This window comes from Hyalella azteca, unplaced genomic scaffold, assembly GCF_000764305.2.
Source record: "Hyalella azteca isolate HAZT.00-mixed unplaced genomic scaffold, Hazt_2.0.2 contig13906, whole genome shotgun sequence".
Taxonomy (NCBI): Eukaryota; Metazoa; Arthropoda; class Malacostraca; order Amphipoda; family Hyalellidae; genus Hyalella; species Hyalella azteca.
In genome coordinates, this window is record NW_025943811.1 from 10,695 (window position 1) to 29,978 (window position 19,284).

At 37.1% G+C, this 19,284-nt stretch overlaps 1 protein-coding gene across 1 annotated transcript; it reads left to right on the forward strand.

Annotated features, from left to right (window-relative positions):
- The first annotated feature begins 1,102 nt into the window (after window positions 1-1,102).
- LOC108665367 (putative uncharacterized protein DDB_G0271606) lies at window positions 1,103-15,603 on the forward strand. Its single transcript, XM_018152116.2, has 9 exons — window positions 1,103-2,254; window positions 2,630-2,784; window positions 3,707-3,798; window positions 4,876-4,972; window positions 5,968-6,080; window positions 6,830-7,049; window positions 7,848-8,093; window positions 8,420-8,523; window positions 11,527-15,603. Exons 1-9 carry the CDS (start codon window positions 1,249-1,251, stop codon window positions 11,612-11,614), a joined length of 2,121 nt encoding a protein of 706 aa, XP_018007605.1. The 5' UTR covers window positions 1,103-1,248; the 3' UTR covers window positions 11,615-15,603.
- The last annotated feature ends 3,681 nt before the right edge of the window (window positions 15,604-19,284 follow it).

Genomic DNA, 19,284 nt, shown 5'->3' on the forward strand with positions numbered 1-19,284 from the left:
ACATCATCACGTTATCATTGGCACGATTTATGTTCAACCATATATGACCCGCCATTTTTAGATTAATACATAAAATATAGACACCAAATCGGCGCTTCCGGAACGAAAGCGCATAGCAGATCAGTAATAATAATAATAGCGATTTCAGCGTTTAGTGGGCCGTAGGCCTGTCGCCAATTCTTAACATCGCAGAACACTCGCAGCAATTTGCGGTTTCGAACTCGCAACACACTGCTACAATTCTGCTGTGCTTAACCGCTCTGCCTGCTCGCCGATCCTGACGAGAAACTGGCGCACAGAGCTGGGATCGAACCCGCACCTCTCTGCTCCAATCTTGGTACTCTGAACCACTAGGCCATAATCTCAATCAATTTAGATAAAATGAAATACCACTACCACGTGGGAAATTAGATTCGAAAAATAAGTATTAGTTCATGGTTGCATATTCTTTTGTGCGTGCATAAGTGTAGGAATTACATGAACAATTGTGTCTATTAGTGAGTTCCTCACACATGTCCATCAGGTTCCGCAAGCACTTCGTACAGGGCAACGGAGTATGATTACGTAGAAATGAGCCCAATTTGAATGCTAATAGTTTTGCTGAATATTTGAGAACGGAAATAGTATAACATAAATTACTTTAGGTACAAAAATGGTCCGTATATAGTCATCAATTAGTCACTTTTCATAGAAATAGGCCTAGATTTCCAACTTCAGGGTAAAGATTTCCCCCAGAAATTCTCTGCCATTGATCATTCTTTATTGGGCATTGTGCTATAAAGTGGAAAATTATGCTGGTAAATTGAAATTATCAAGTACTGTTGAACTTTTGATATGAATGATCACTGTTTACGATTCATCTGCTGATGAAACCTGATGAAAGGATAGAAATCTCAACGAATGCCTGCTGAACTTTTTAGTTTGCCCAATCCTAGTAACATGTTGTAATGAGTGATTTTTCATTCAAAATAATTTTCACAGCAATTTAGTGATATCATTCATATATTTCGTGCCAAAATTCACAAAATAGGGTAATGCTTCATCATGTTCGGGTATCAATTAGGGTAACTGACTTCGGATTTCCAAATGCGGACATAACAACTTGTTCTGCATTCGAACACCGACGATACTCGCACTTTCGTTTTGCCTTCATTAAGTGAGTCTGTGCTACAATAGTATATTCTTGTTGCGAGAGCTTTCCTTAGTTCCTGAATATTAATAAACTTTGAAAATTTTAAAGTGTCCAAGATGGATGATGCCAGCCGATTAGGTCGTGGAAGAGGTAGAGGGATTGCCCCCGGAGAAGAACACAGGGGTGATTTACGTAGACCTCTCACCACTCCTCAGGAATTGACAGCCGCTGGTCTTCAGCAGCCACCTGGTTCCAACGCAAACGTAAAAGGCTTCAATGATAGCCGTGGCCAACCACAGTATTCTAATGAGTTGAAAACTACTCAGTCTCAACTTGTTCATTCCCGCCCGGCTTTACAAAATCCAACGGACCAAAATATGCATGCTCAAATGGCATTGGCTAATCAACAAGTGCAATCTCAACATCAACAACTATCTCTTCCAGCTCTTCAGCAGCACTTGGTCAATCAGCAGCAGCTGGCAAACCAACAACAGCATTTAGCTAATCAGCACCACTTAGTCAACCAGATTCAGTTAGCCAATCAACATCAGATGGCAAATCAGCAACAGCAAATGGTTAATCAACAACTTGTCAGTGTTGCTCAGTATGTCAGTCAGCAGCAGCTTCTGCAGGCACAGCAACAGCAGCATTCACACAGTTCACAGTCACCTCAATTATATTCTGTTGGTGGAATTGCAGCTAGCAATATTCCTCTACAGCAGTACATGGATCCTCAGAAAGTTCTTGAGTATGAAGAACTAAAGAAAAAACAAGCCCAACTAGAGCGTATAAAACAGGAACATTATAAGCAGCTTGAGCAGCAACAGCAGATGGAACAACAGCAACGACTTCAGTATCTAAGACAAGCTCAACAGCAAAAATTGCATAACCAAGCTTCTGCAATGAATGCTTTAGAAATTGAGCAAAAACTAGCTTCTCTTCAATTGCAAAATCCAGATGCCATTTATTTGCAACAATCGCCCCAGCAACCTCCACATCAGTTTATCCAACAACAGCATTTAGAGCTGCAGAAGCAGCATCAACAATTGCAACAACAGCAATATCATCAGCAACTGCAGCAACAACAACAAGCTCAGCTATCTGTCTTGTCTAATCAATCAGGTAACTTACTACCTTAACTATAAGCTTGAGTCCTAGAAAGTAGGAAACAGGTTATGGAAAATATATCAACTAAAGTACAATTTACTTACAAATAATGCATTGTCATGATGTCAGAAATCATTCAATTTTTTAGGACAAAATTGCTATCTCTAGGATCATAGTATGCACACATTTTTTTTAAAATGATGTGTTAATTCGTCATAAAATCCTGTGTAGATGAGGTGCTTTATCTGCACAATTCTATATCTATCTATATACCATTATTAAATATGAATATAATTTATAAATAACTTCATTCAATTCTTATCAGCATGGCAAATATATATTTTGTGTTATCGTAGTACTAATTATTAACTGAAAATATATATCTTACAGATATGTCTGGCAGTCGGAATGCAAGCATGCTGTCAGCTGATGCTGCGGTGTTTGTTCCTCGTTTTGCTGGTGCGGATAGCCAGCAGTTGGAAGTCACCAATGGCAATTCCAAGATGGCCAACACCATGATGCCTCAACAGATTAGTGGCCACATGGTTAGCATTTCTCTGTAATTTGCCAAAAGTGTCCTCATTACTAATATTTTACATTATTATGTCACTTCAGATTTTATAAAATGCCTCAGGGTAAGAGATTGTTGTCATTTATTGAAAATCAAGGGTACCGTATAGGTAGATTTAGTTAGAATATTCTCTAAAATTTCCCAGTTTTTCATTAGTCTACACTTTGATGAAATATTACTGTTAATACTTGCAATTTGTTATCATAAATGTAATCTGATGATCAAGTAAAAAATGATCCTCATAGTGGATTATAGAGAACTTGAATCTTCTTGTCTGCATAGCTGTTTCCTTGCTGTTTAGCCTATTAAAAAATTTCATTTTGGTGTCATATATGGGCTCATTTATTTTGAGTTTTGCTAATAAAGTATCTTTTAAAAATTTGCTATAACATATCAATAATTTTGACAGCTTTTAAGTGCTTACTATCAACAGTTTTGCATTTGAAACACTCGATTTTCAGGGCCAGGAAATACGGTAGTACTAATTTATGAGCCTATTGCACACAATAGGGATGTGTGCAATAGGGATGTGTGTCTACTGAACACATGATATTGAGTTCATGAGATCCTAAATTTAAAAAACATTATGTGAATCTGCCTGGTTATAAAGCAAATTACATTTATCTATTCATCGTGCCTCTTGATTCAAATCTTAGCTTTTACTTGCATAATTTTTTACTTTGAGATTTCACTCTTCTTCCCCATCAGCATGCCTTAATTTTTTCTATAAAAATATTAGCATGCATAATGTAAGTTCATTGTTCACTGTTAGTCTTGCATCACATATAAAGCAATCATTTACTATTTGCAAACATTAATTTGAATCTTGAATAAATGTCTTTATTTACATTCTTCTCAAGATGTGCAATGTCCTAACATAATCATTTGTTTTACAGAGCTTGATTCAGATCCAGCCCGAGCTTGCCGGCCATCCCGTGGTTATTCAAGTGGATTCGGCAGTTGTGACGCTATCCACTAGCCCTAGCAAGTATGTTATATAGGTACACTTTCATGCACATTTTCTGAGCCAGTTCTTCATCTCAACGTTTATTTAGACACGTTTATTGAGAAGTTTTCTTAAATGTCTAGTACTGAATATTGGCTTGTCCTTCTCAAAGTTCATTTAGCACGTTAATTTCAGTAACGATTTTTTTGCATCATAATGATCATATCACTTTCAAATGTATTCATTTTTTCTGAATGTATATTGTTTTTAAATCAAGTCGGGGGATGCAGAATTGTGTTCTTTTAAATTATTAATTTGTGAAAGTATGCATTCGGTATATAAATGCTAGAAGCATCTGACTTGAAATTTTTAATGGCTGATTTGGTGGGTGGATATTATCTTGGCATATATAACATTTTTAAAGGTGGAATCACGGGACATAGAAAATTCAACGAGAATTAGATTAACAAGTGAAATGATCAATGTTTTGGTAAGTGTAACTTTTGTGAAGCTTCCTAGTTTCCTTTATACGTACTTATAAAGGGACTTGAATGCATTCTTTATGCTAATCCCGGTTACGGCTGGGATTGTTTTAATTAGTGGACTTGACTTTCAAAATTACTATCTGTATTCGGTATAATGCAATTTGGGATGATGGGGAAAACTCAAACCGCAGGGGCTATATGTTCCTGGCAACTTTAGCCTAACTCTATAATTTATTTCAATTTTTTAATCTATTTTATGTATTTTTCTATCTATTTTATAAACAAAACTGAGCGACAAATTTCTAGTGCAATCAAAACAAATTAATCTTCATGAGGTTATTAGATCCTACAAAGCATAGTTCTGATCCTACAAAGCTGAGTTCTGACCAGTTTTATACATTTTTTTGGTAACGAGTGGCGAGGTAGGGGATGTGGCCTTCAGTTGCCCTACCTTCTGGATGGCAACTTGTGTGTCATTGACGGTCGCACTTGCGGTCTTGATTGATTGCTTGCAGTCTATTCCCAAGCATAGATAAGTACGGATAAGCATTGTCAAGCATTGACATGTATTGACAAGCATTGATAAGCATTCTCGGGCAATGACAAGCATTAATTAACAAGCATTGCTGTACAGGTACGAGTCTATCGCACCCCAGCTCACCCGGCTGCTCTCATGGAAGATCGAGGAAGAGAATCTCATGCGGGAGGTTGTGACGGTCATCTTTGAACAAGTGCGTGTGTACAATGTGATAAATGGAAATTTTATTTGAGCCTCTTTCTTGAATTTATGTAATTTTATTTCGAACCCTGAAAAATTTCAAGTTTTATGCATGCGACAATGACTTCATTTGAACTTGGGTAAGGTACAGGTAACTGGAATTTCATCTAAGTGATTTTATTTGTATGTAGTGCACGCTTTAGATGAGAATCACATTAACCATTGAACCCTGTAACATTATCTTTTATTTCATGTTAGTAATATTATATTCAACTTAGAAAGATTTCATTTAATTTTTGTGTGTACCAATCTTTGCAACCATGATGTCTGAAAAATTTTAACTTGATCGATTTCAAATTGTTAAGTAAACAAGATAATTTTCATCTTAATTGCACCCATTGTTGTTCATCAGGAGTGGAATCATAACTCCCTTTGGAATTTAAATTTCTACTTACCATAGTTTTCCTATAAGTTGAGATATGTTTATTTAAAAGACATTGTTGTTTATTGCAATTTTTTGTCTGCAATATCATATGGTCTTCCCTATATCTGTACATTGGGCCATACAACACAATATATCCAATCATTTTCGTGTTGAATTGCTCTTTTGTATGATTTCTCACTGTGGAGTCATGGTACCGTATGTCTATGGTGAGAATATGATCATTTATTCCCTCAAGAAAGTTGCAAGAGAACATTGGTCCTACAGGGTGTTGATGAGGCTAATTTCCGCATAACTTATTATTTTTAAAATCATTTCCATATCACATTTGTCCTGAAGGTTATTTGTGAGGTTAATTTCTGCAAGAGTTATTATTTTAAAAATCATTTCCATATCACATTTGTCCTGGAGGTTATTTGTGAGGTTAATTTCTGCAAGAGTTTTTACGGTATTTTTAAAATCATTTCCATATCACATTTGTCCTGTAGGCTACTACGGTATTTGTGAGGTTAATTTCACACGAGTTATTATTAATAAAATCATTTCATACAACATTTTTCATGCAGGGTGTCGGTGAGCCTAATTTCCGGTTCACTGGAGGCAAGCTGTGCGAGCATCTCGTCAAGAATGTTGCTCAGACGTACAATGGCCTGAGCTTCAAGAGCATCTTACTGCATCGGTGAGCTATTGCTTCAATGGGTTTTAGTTTATTGGTTTTTATATTGCTGCTACCTGGTTTTTGGGTGCATTTTGCGATGAATTTAATAAATTTTAGCCCTTACTCTCTGTACCAGGACGGCATTTGCTGCAATTCTGTTTAATGTCTAATAGCGCATATGTAATATTCTGCTTTGTTTTCAATGCCAAGTAAACAGGAGGTTGCATTGACACAGGTTTAAATTATCTCATAGACGTTCATCTAAAATAATATTTCATCACTAGTGCCAGGTATTTTTCAATTTTGTTTTATTATTTCAATGAGAAAATTATTAGCTTTCTGAAAACACCTTTGAAACCAATACAGATTACGGCATTTCCATTTATGATTCATTTCCTTGCATTCCTCACCCCCTACATTCCTTACATTCACCCCTACATTCCTTCCATTCACCCCTACATCCCTCATTCACCCCTGCATCCCTCATTCACCCCTACATCCCTCATTCACCCCCTACATCCCTCATTCACCCCCTACATCCCTCATTCAACATCCCTCATACACCCCTACATTCCTCACACCCCTACATCCCTCATTCACCCTACATCCCTCATACACCCCTACATCCCTCATACACCCCTACATCCCTCATTCACCCCTACATCCCTCATACACCCCTACATTCCTCATACACCCCTACATCCCTCATTCACCCCTACATCCCTCATTCACCCCTTCATCCCTCATTCACCCCCACATTGCTGCCACAGATGCCAGGAAGAGTTCGAGTACCGCCATGAGTACCTCGCGGTCCAGTTCTACGAGCGCCTCATCGGCTTCACATATTTCCTGGCTGAGATCCTCACCAGGCTCCTCATGCCCTCGGGGGGACCCATCGTTAAACTCAAGGAAGCTCTCTGTGAAATGCTTAACCTGCTGCTCGAGGTCTCCACCAATGAGAGTCTCAAGTGTGTCGCTCAAGTTCTCAAGGTTTGTAGCTCGAAGTGTAAAGTTGTTGTTGTAATTGTAATTGTCCATCCTAAAAGTGGTGTCGCAGAAGTGAGTTGAGAGGACAGTTTTCAGGGCACCAAGGCCCCTTGTAGTTGTTTAATAAACACCGGATGGCTGACTTAAAAGAATTTTTTTTCTTTTGCATTACACAAGACCACAGATAAGCCATTTGATTTTTTTTCTACCTGAATCTGATGAATTTATTGATTGGCCATGAGCTGAATTTCCCGAAAGAACTTGTCCTGAGCGTCAAGCATGGCATTTGGGTGGGGTATCTGCTTAAGTGTTCGAATAATCAGACGGCATTCAGTCTGGAATGATATTGTCATACATTCCTCTCCTCGCATAGGGTTGAAGTCCACTCAATAATTTCCAAACTACCAAATGTGCCTCTTTATGTGGACTGTCTATTATGGCCACTGAAATTCCATTATTCAATACTTCTTATAACTTTAAAATGAATGTTAAGCAAGACCTGTCATCTACGTCTAGCATTCAACTACACAGACATCATGTTGGACTAAAAATGGAAGTTTGTCACCTCAAACACACGAACCTGACAAATGGTTTAAAATGGCGACACTATATCATCCAAGGTGGAATTCTTGAATAGGTGGTCTATATATTCAAGATTTATCAAACCTGTCAACTTATCAAGTTCCAAAATATCAGCTTAAAATAGAGTTTCAAATTTTTAAATCCAACATATGTGCGCTTGTTCATATATTTCCTCACCCAAATTCAACACAGATTATTTATTCTCATGTTGGTGCCCAGATGAGCGGGCGCTACCTTGCGATGGGTGAGACGGACGACATCGACGCTGTGATGACGAAGGTACGCGACATCACGATGACGTCACTGCCGCCCAACATCAAGAGCCTCCTCATGTCCGTCGTGGAATTCCAAGCTGCAAACTGGGGCTGTAATCCTGACGAAGCCGGGGACGCTAAGCCTGGCGAGGATAGTGAAGAAAAATCTGCTTCTAGAAGTGTTGCTGCAGCTAATGGTGGTCTGCCAGTGGTGAGCGGCAGTGGGGTTATTGAGGACTGAGGTTATTAAGGAGGTTAAGGTTATTGAGGTAGCTGAGAATTAAGGTTATACTTGTATTTAGTTGATGTTAGTTGTTCCGATATAATTACTGTCGTCCTGTTTCGATAACTAGTGCGATTAGAATGGAGATGAATTTCTTACTGTGAAATTGGTGATCGTTAGACTTTCAATCCAGTATTTACCCCTCTAGTATCCAGGATTTACCCCTCTAGTATCCAGTATTTAACCCGTAAATATGCCGTGTCTGTGTTCACCCCTGAAATATCCATTATTTACATCTAATTTTCCTTGTGCAGCTGGGCACGGTGTTCTACGGTCCTGACGGCGCCATTCAGCGCATAGAAGAAGACTGCCCTGAGGACTACCCCAGCGACTCCGATGACTCCGCCTCCCGACAGTCGTGAGTCATTTTATGAGAGAAATTATTCTTTCTACTAATTTATTTATTATCTAAATAATTCAATTATTTATTGATTAAGTTATTTTCTTAGAGTCGTGAGAAAAATTAGAAAGAGTTCGTCCGAACAGCGATGCATTTCTTCCTCTTGTGTGGGTCAACACGGTCCTGGCTGGCCTGGCAAGGGAGCGTATCAGTGTCGAGTTCGCATTTTTGCTTGTAGTACTTCGAGGAAGAGTGTGTCATTATTTTGACAGTAACCTATGACCCCTTCAATAATTTGAGTGTACCTCAGTTCCTGTGCTCTGTGGTTTTCCCCCCGCGTTCTTTGTACTCTAGTAATCGAGCTCTGCGTGCTAGAGAACGGCCTATGCTTTCTACAAATTTTATTATACCTGTGCTATTTTTGCGCGTATTTTTGCATTACTAATAAAGCTGTGTGCATTAAGCAATAAGCAGCAAATTTTTGTTCGGCCAGGTTGAGCGAAGGACATTTGATTTAAATTTTCAGCGTGAGAAAAGTATGCTATTGCAACGTATCTGCGTTCTGCGGGTGATATCTACCTTAGAGAACTATTGATATGATCGTGAGATCGCGGACATTGCTTTGGCTTTTCCGCTCCGGCGCAGACAAATGCTCATCTTTTTACTTATTGTTCAGCAGCTTCAGGTTGTTAAAGTACAGTGGGGGGAAATAAATATTCGTACACTTGAAAAATCGTATTTTAATGTAGGTATGTAAGTACACAAACTTAACTGGAAAAGTGATTTAAATTATGTATAGAGACGCATAGTATTCAAAAATACTATCAAAAGAAATTAAATCTCAATGCAACAAAAAACAATGCAACATGTTCACTTTTCGGGTGAAAAAAGTATTCGTACAAAACAATAAATCCGCATTATTTTAATTTAATACTTGGTTGAATACCCTTTATTCAGCTCAACAGATACCAGTCTATTTCTATACGTCTCGACCAATGATTTGCAGATGCTGACTGGTATTTTATACCATTCTTCTTGGCACACCACCTTAAGATTCTCAATGTTTGTTGGGGACCTTTTCTTAATTTGAATCTTCAAATACCGCCACAAATTTTCAATCGGATTCAAGTCCGGCGACTGGCTTGGCCATTCCATAACGTGTACATTTCTATCAGCGAACCATTTCTTTGTGGATCTTGCAGTATGCTTAGGATCGTTATCCTGCTGGAAAATCCAATCACCAGGTAGCTCTAGTTTCTCAACAGAAGTCGTCAAATTATTTTCCAGGATGCTCTGGTAGTTTGCAGCATTCATCCTACCATCTATAAGTGATATGTTACCAACACCTTTTGCGGAGAAACAACCCCAGATCACGATGTTGCCACCACAAAACTTTACAGTAGGCACAGTGTTCTTTGGAAGGTAGGCTTCACCGTCTTTCCTCCACACATGGTGACGATAATTTCGACCGAAAAGCTCAATTTTTGTTTCGTCCGTCCAAAGAACCTTTTCCCAAAAAGCATAGTCTTTGTCCTTATGCTCCTTGACGAATTTCAGCCTGGCATCTCGATGTCGTTTCATTAGGAGTGGGGTCTTTCTTGGGGTGCGTGATTTTAATTCGTTTCTGTGAAGTTCATTGCTTATCGTTCGTTTGGTTACTTGAATTCCTGAGGCACTCAGGTGACTTTGCAACTCTCCTCGAGTAATCTGTGGATTTTCTTGGATTTTTCGTCCCAATAATCTAGCAGATCGTGCAGAAATCTTCCTAGGAGCACCTGATCGTCTTTGGTTTTCAACGCTGTCACGGGTCTTGAAGCGTCCAATGAACGAAGCAACTGTACTAAAAGGAACATTCAAGTGGCTAGCAATCTTCCTATAACTTTCTCCTTCCTTCCAACGCGATAGAATTAATTGTTTTGGGGAACTTGTTAGTTCTTTACCTTTAGCCATTTTTGAGACCTTCTTGTACTACGGGCAGTTGCAGAATGATCTGGTAGTTGCAAAATACGTTAACTATGGTTACTGATTACATTACTGGAACGTGCTATATGTTTCTAGTACATTCTGGAATGTTCTGGTGTGAAATATTAGTCAAAAGTTGTTTTGTACGAATACTTTTTTGACCCGAAGAAGTTAACATGTTGCATTAATTTTTGTTGCATTGAGATTTAATTTCTATTGATGCTATTTTTGAATACAATGCGCCTCTATACATAATATAAATCACTTCTCCTGTTCAGTTTGTGTACTTACATACATTAAAATACGATTTTTCAAGTGTACGAATATTTATTTCCCCCCACTGTATATAGAGTTCTGGCGGAGATTCATTTCACTCAGTTCATGTATGTCAGTTGGTGTATTTATTGTCCTTTTAGCCTTAGTTTTTCAGCGAACTCGTTTATTATTTAACGCTCTGACGCCTAGGGGTAACACGTTGTCCTCTTCAATTATTTTTACATTTTTAAAAATTTTAATATACAAGTAAAGTCATTTTCTTTTTTATTTTTTTAAGGTTTTTGGAAAGATAGGGAGAATCAAAAAATATTACGAAAATGAAATGTTTTTATTTTTAAAAACATGTTCATCAAAAATAGCATCTCTGCAAATGGTGGTAGGCAAAGTCTGCCAAGGAAGTTTGGCATATGAGAAATCGTTGTAATCATGTTAATAAGAGTGTTATTTCATCTCTTATATCTTCAATCCCTTAGGTATGAAAAAAACTTATGCTTCTTAACTTGCACAATATGTGGTATATACAACATATGACTTTGTATTTCTTCTATCCTCCATGTTATAATTATAATAATATATATACTTCCTCCATAAATTTATACTATTCATTCGAAATATATCCTCCCTCCTTAAATTTACATACATTCAAAATGTATTCTTCCTCCTCAAATTTATATACATTCAATATGTATTTTCCTCTAATAATTTATATACATTAAAAATATATCCTCCCTCTAAAAATGTCTATACATTCAATATAGATATTGACGGAATGACATGTTTCAGGTCACAGTCGAAGGTGGTGCCGCAAGTGTGTGAGCTGGACGGCGATGAAGGGGTCGCGTTCGAGCAGTTCTTGATGAGCATGACCTGAACTGCTGCTGCTCTCTAAAGCTGCATCTCTTTCTAGCACCGAACTCTGCTGCTATTCTTGTGTGTATTCTGACGCGCGTCCTTCCTAACCCTACTTTTCGCTGAAATTTGTATTGTTTCCGCAATCAGGTGCCCGTTTCTTTGTATCGCTGAACTTTGTTTCTATTATTTCTTGTAATCTGATATGCGTCCCTAATTGTCTATGAAATTAGAACAAGATTTCATAGCAGTTCAAACCGAGTATCAGCGACGATACTCCCTGGTCCTGTACAGCACTACCTGACATGCTTTACTAATGTTCGGCGTCTGGTCTTCAATTGACCATTTATTCTCCGTGAACATAATAAAACTGGCTCCAGATCACCGCTTCTATGTGATGCTTTTCCGTTAATTTTGACGGTGTGCGATTTATTCATCCCAGGTCATCGTTGAGGTTTTCCTTACTTTTTCCACTTCGGATCGTTTAAGCTCGACTGAGCATTGGAAATCTTCTCACCGTTTGCTCTTGGTTTCGGTGTAATCTTTAAGAAAGAATTGCGTGATTTTAATGGCTGTCACGCAGTTGCACTGAATATTCTCTAATGCTCTGAGACTGAACTAGCTGTCGAAGATATATTTAATAATCGATTTTGTGGTTCAAAAACTACATTGTTTTAGGCCATAATACTCTCTACTCAAATTACACAGATTTCCTGTTTTTCTAAGGTATTTAATTTAGATTAAATGATTGACTGTAACATTTCGTCGAGTTATTCAAGCTCCATGTTCAAGTGGATTAACTCTTACTAATGCGAGTTTAATTTAATTTTAGTTGTTTATTTTCTTATCTCTGTGGGTATGTTAATTTCTCATTTGTTTGTCACGTCATTCAAGTGCGATTACTCCTTCGTTTATGTTAACACTGCCGCTAATTTCATCAGTATCTATGTTCATTTCTACTAATATTATCCTTTTATTGGAATTTCTCGATGTTTTTCCAACGGTTGCATCGTCTTTCCACGCATTCCTGATTCACTTGACTTGTCTTCCCATGTACCTATCTACGCACCGAATCAATTTTTTTGGCAAGTAGAATGTTTTTTTTTAAGAACGATAATTAAATCAGTTTTTGAGGTTAAAAGGATTCGAATACTTCTCTTTATTGATGTTAGAAGATATGTACACTTGGGTGAGCGACCTTTCAGTGGTTCATTGGACGACCCCTCAATCGTGTTTCAGTGGACGATCAGTCAATCGTATTACAATCGACTTTACTTCAATCGTTTTTCAGGTGACGATCTCCCGATCCTTTTTCTATGGACGGTTTTTCGATCACTTTTCAGTCTCTGTCGACCCATTTTTTCAGTTTTCCCTCCCATCTAACCCAACTCTGCGCACCATCTTTTCCGTTTAAGAACATTATCCAATATATACTTATTATTTTCACGAAAAAAAAACTTAAATTCGGTTCAATTCACACCTTTTTAGTCATCAAACGAGTCCCTTCTCACTCACTTACATAACAGCGTTGCAACTGATATAAAATTTTCAGGGTCATAAAAGTTATCTTTTGTTTTAACCGTTTGCATTGCGGAATTTTCTTAATCTTCTCTTTGATTATTTACTGTCAATTCAACCAATAATTATCACGTACGCAGATAAGAATTAGCATTTATCAGCGTTGATTGTCCACCATTCTTCGCTACCTGTCATGTCACGAAGGCTTGAGGTGCGTGTACACGAGGACAGTAGTGGCGGCCAGTACCACTTCCAGCTACTAATCATCACTACTTACCGTGCTAGTAGCCTTGCACTACTGGCCACGGGAGGACCCAGTAACTACACGAGGCCAGTAGCAGGATAATTAGTGGCTGTTGGCATTTGAAAGTTGTAGAGGCTGCTACTGCTGACCTCGTGTACAAGCACCTCATGCTTCGGTAGTAACCAACACCAGACAAAGTTGTTTTTTGTGGAAAACTCGACTACTTCTAAACTCCAAGCGGTGGCTCAGCTGTACTCGGAAGACTCCGTTGATGCAACATTGCAATGTAATGCAAAAGTGGAGGCATAATACTGCTGTGGGCTCATCTATCGCTCGATTTATTTCGTGTTCGAGTATTTCAACGTACTCTCTAATTTATTTAGAAGAATCTTGTTCGTTTCTAACTTGTCCACGAACGTTTTCCTTTAATTTGGAACTAGCGCTTTAAGATTTTTTTTATTTTCCTGCTCTACACATTACTTTGCACAGTGTAAACAAATCCATACTAGAAAGTGTGCTGGCGCTTCTATGGATATTTGTATTTATTTCAACATTCGCTTTGTCAACTTGCAGTTTTCTGACAGCTGTTTTTTTTAATAATTTTGAAAACTTGAGTTTGACATTTCACACTGACATGAGTCTGAGCGACTGAGTGGTTCCTATGATCCTTTTCCTAATATCTTGTGGACATTTTCTATACATTCTCTAGAAATAAAAACAATTTTTGCAGATGGAATCTGTCAGTTCAATGAATGGAAACGGTCGACTGTAACTAACGTGATTTATTTACAGTTCAAGACTGAAACTAATCTATAAGTAGTTAACGTTATTTTCTTCTTTAAATGTGACCTGAAATAGTTTCAGATAATAAACTGCTTCCTATGTTTGTGCCCATCAACAGCTTTTTTAACGACATTTTCTATACTAAACTTGAGGTTTTAGTTTCTATACTGTTTAGTTTTTTGGAGTAAACGTTTTACTGTCTAGAGTGTCGAGAGGTTCTAGTAAACGCCCCTGAAGTTTTCTTCGAGGTAATGAGCGTTCAAGTTAAATACTCATCCTCTTCACTCATCTTGAAATTGATTACTCAGGGTACTAACTAATTTTGGTTGACGGTAAATCGCTATTTAATAGCGATCCAATGAACACTGATTAAAAACGTTTGTTTGACAGTCAGAATTTTTCTTTTAGATTCGCTGCTCGTTGCTACTGGGAATGAATTCCATGCACTTTGATTAAATGTCTTTGAATATTGCTGGTCTGGAGAATAAGCCAGGATGTAAGTAAGCCGGCGCATGTCCCTATAAGCTTAAAATTAAACATTAAGCCTCCCTATTTTGAAGCACCACAGTATCTAAATCACCGGTGTTCAATTACCAAGGTATTACTATGGTAGTAATCAAGGTGTTGCCGTGTTCAAACCTTTGAAGGAATTTTTACCTTTCGTGTATTGGAAGTAGTTTTCTAATTTTGGGTGAATATCGACTTGACTTTTTGCTTCGGTTCACACTGTGGCTGCTTTTTTTCTCGTCCCTGCAGTGATAGAGTCGCGATGATAGATTAGTCATGTGACAATGTTACTGAACATTCATACATCGTAACGTTCACCTTAGAGTTCGGTGATTGTAACGACGTTACTGAACATTCGTGCATCGTAACGTTCACCTTAGAGTTTGATGAAAGTTATTACGTTACTCAACATTCATACATCGTAACGTTATTCTAGAGTTTGATGAAGGTTAGTACGTTACTAAACATTCTTACATCGTAACGTTATTCTAGAGTTTGAAGATCCTTCTATAGGATATGGTGTTAAGTGCGTTTGGTTGCACGAATCCTTCCTTTATTTCTGTAGATGCTAAGGTGTCGTCGGGCGCTTGTGTGGTATCCTAGTGATGCTCCTTTTTAAAGAATCTCTTCTTGGAGGGCTATAGCATCTCAAGGTAATTAACTTTGATCTTTTAGCTGATGAATTAATAAAATACTTATTAAGGGCATCTCTCTATCGCTGTAATATAAAATAGTTCTGGCGTACAGACTTGGAAATGAAACTTCAAGTTATATGCCAACTATTTTATGTCCTTCCTGGTGAACTTCCTTCAGGATGAAGGCTTTTTTTGTTGAATGTTTGTCTTAGATTCCAAATGATAGAATTAACCTTTCTTTTGTTTGTTCGGATCAAGTATGTGCACTATAATCCTATTTTGTGAAGAAGTTATATCGTCATTCAATAAAATTGTGAGTCTAAAGAACGATTATTTGAACCTTTGTTTGCACGCATAACTTCTCTTGCACGACTTCGATGACTTAACTGGACGGATATATAAATAACAAGAACATATTTTTGTTATATGTATATCTATTGCAGCAATTAATATCTGTATAGATTACATCAAAATGATAACGTAATGTTACATGTTACAAATAATGTAATGTGTTACATAGCTCGAAGTTTTTATTAATAAAAAGCTTGTGATGTTGGGTGACCTAACAATGACAATAATTTGAGTACCTACGCGCCGCTTGCAATGGTCCGTCTTGAAGACAGAAGTTCCGCGGAAATTCAAAAGGACGACAAAGCATTGACCGTAAGAACGTATTTTTGAAGCACGGGCAAAAGTATAAATCATTAAAAACAATTTTGTCGAGCCCCCACAAAAAGAATTAACCGTTAGAACGGGAATTTTGAAGACTCTGAATGAATTTTTGGCGAAAAGAATGGCTGGAGCTGCGCTCTGGTCGGTCATGGCACCAGAGCTGTACCAGACGGTCTACTAATTGAAAGTCGGTGAATCGAATAAATCAATACAATATCGATTTATTGCAATATCAATTTATACAATATCAATTATATCAATATCAATGATATCAATATCGATTATATATCAATATACCATTTCAATTTATACAATATCGATTTATTCGATTTATACAATAAATCGAAATTGAACACTTTTTCGTGTATTTTTTTAAGAATATGCATTTCAAGAAGAATTCATTTCAATTTTTCACCGCATTAAGACGTGTGCGTGAATCAGCCTCTCTTACACTGGCTGGCATAATCAAAATATTATTAATATTTTAAAAATCCTTTTGTACAATGGATTCATACAAATCCATATAATTTTAAATAATTTTACTCTGAAAACATTAATACTAATATCAACTGATCACCGTATTTTGTAATTATTCGTTCGATCACTTCGCGTTTGGAGCTTCAGTATCACGGAAAATATTTGGTGTATGTTATTACATTGATGTATGATATTACATTGATGTATGATATTACACTGCAGATATTTTCCTGTTTGGCGATATACTTTTACTTTCTTCAAAGCCGAGCGCGCGTTTGAAGTCTAGCAACGGTCATTTCACGGTACACCGACTGGCGGTTTTTTCACTGCAGACATCGTCATTTTTATCACATCGAATGTCATCCAATCTAAAGTTTATTTCTGGCTTCAAAAATGGTCGCTCGGTCACACAAACGCAAAAATTTTTGTGTTACATACAGGATGGTTCACACAGAGTATAAGAATTTGCGCGATTGAGGTATGAACTTTTTTAATGGCTACGTTTAAATACGCGATCATTTTGCCTGGTATCGGGTAAAAATGTACTCTGGAACATCATTTTTATGGAAATTTTTCTGCTAAGAGAAACTTTTGGAAGGAAAATTAATGTAGCTAATGGGTAGGTGAGGAAAATTCTTCACAATTTTGGGTTAAAAATTGCCTGTATTTAATCTTATTATATTCAGATTATATTTAGATTGAGTTGGCGTACGTATAGAAACCAGCTGAAAAATAGAGTAGTTATTGTATGAGAGACAGAGAGGTACCCATTGAGTAATCAATGATGGATTGATCAGTTAAAAATATTTCCTATATTTCATTAACTTTATAAGACTTTAAGATTGCGCTTATGCCTTTTTTAAATTTTATTTGTTCAGATTTTTTTAAAAGAACGCATCACTTTCATGCGAATGGATTTGAAATATATATTTATTTTGACGCGTGTTTACGAGACCGCTGCAGAAGTTTACAATCAAGTTTGTCGGCTTCAAACGTCAATATCATCCCGGCAACGACATCTTCATCGGAATTTGCTCGCATATTGCATCCACAATTGCAATTCTTGGTCGTGTTTTCAGCGGCCACCGAAGGAACAACAGTTCTGTATTGCGCTGGCTTTAATTCACATTGAATATGTAGCTGAGTTTATTGACATTTTACGTCATTTTTCGGCGGCCGCCCGCAGCTTGAATTGTGTTGCCCTGTCCCTATAGTGAAGGTGAGGCTGCATTGCTGTCGCATTGAAATATTCTAATATAAATATTTTTATTAAAATATTCCAGCGTCTTATTTACGCCTCGCATGCGCCAAATGCAATATGGCCGCCACAACACTCAAAGAAATTGGCTAATCCAAATAACAACGCACTTTCTGCATCGTGTGGGTCACCTTGACCCAGTTTACAACAGATAAAAGGGTGTATCAGTGCTACGTGCAAAGACTCTTTGGACATGACCCATGCAGTTTTCTAAGTGGGGCTTGTGATATGAAACATTTGGGGGAAACCAGACCCTCTTCAGCGGGTCTTTAAAAACTTTACTTTTTGGAGTAATTTCTAACTTTGAGCGAAAATAAAAGTCATAATGATTGTTAGTAGACCGGCAGACGTGCGTCAAAAAGTAGAGCTCAGCCCGGTGGTATTGCATTGCAGGAAATAACAGGATACATGCTGGAAAATTTAATTCCAGACTTCATGTTAGTATAGCATCTAATGAGGCTAAACAATACCTGGAATAAAATATTTTTGAGGCAAAAATAGATTATTTTTGCCTCGAATTATGCATGAATATTTGTTCACATCACATGTCTTGGCTCATGGAAGCTGATGCGATGGGCATTTATTGCACGCATTCGCAGAGTTTATTATATGTGAGCAAATAGTATTTTTATATTATATTAAATTAAATTATATTTTCTGTCTCTCAATATAATTTTTATCTTTAGCAAATCGATTGATCTTCTTTGTCCTATTATTTAAAAAAGGTGAATATGCAAATATAAAATATTTTCATACTGGCTACAGTCTACTAATGAGTGCAGTATTTCCGTAACGACTACAAGTTTGCGTATAATTATATATCAGTTATTTGTTACTAAGTGGATTATTTTTAATCAATATTCAACTAATATTATCGATGCTGAAAGCTTGTCAATTATATTAGTAAATGGAGCAAATGCGACGCCAAATACTTAAATGCTGATTCGTTATTCCGTAGAGTTAATGAGCCGATGGCCTGACCGTTTAAATTACGTCAATGAACTTTTCTTTCCATTCAGTTATTTAAGTAGTCTTCTTCTGCGATAGATTTTAGATAAATTATTTTGCGACCTCTAGTATAATCCTAATGAAAAGTTTTCCCGAATATGCTACTCGCAAATATGCTAATTTATGAATATGTTTTGTTATTGCACAAATTTAAAATAGCAATCATGTTTACCACATTTTCGCCTGCGTACTTGTGTCAAGCACATGTCATCGTCTTCATTAATTATGGACATGAGCTTCAGTGTGGGCTGAGACAGCGTCAGGTGAGGTTGTCGCTCTCTTCCTCAAACGAAATATTGAGTTGAACTATTCATCAGAATTTTTTGGCAGAATTCCTAGATTTTTTACACTTTTTAAAGTGTAATTTTTTGCAACACTTATTCATTTGAATTTTTGCGTATAATTATTGTTACATATTTTTTTTAGATGTCCATAGCCATACATATGACACTTTGTGTTTTGTAATTTTTTTAGTCTAAATTCTCTGTAATATTGTGTACGGCAAGTCAAAAAGCGCAATAAAAGCAATAAAGTTTTGCGGAATGTAGACAGTCAGACTTTTATGACTTGATGTTGTCGTTCAGAAATGG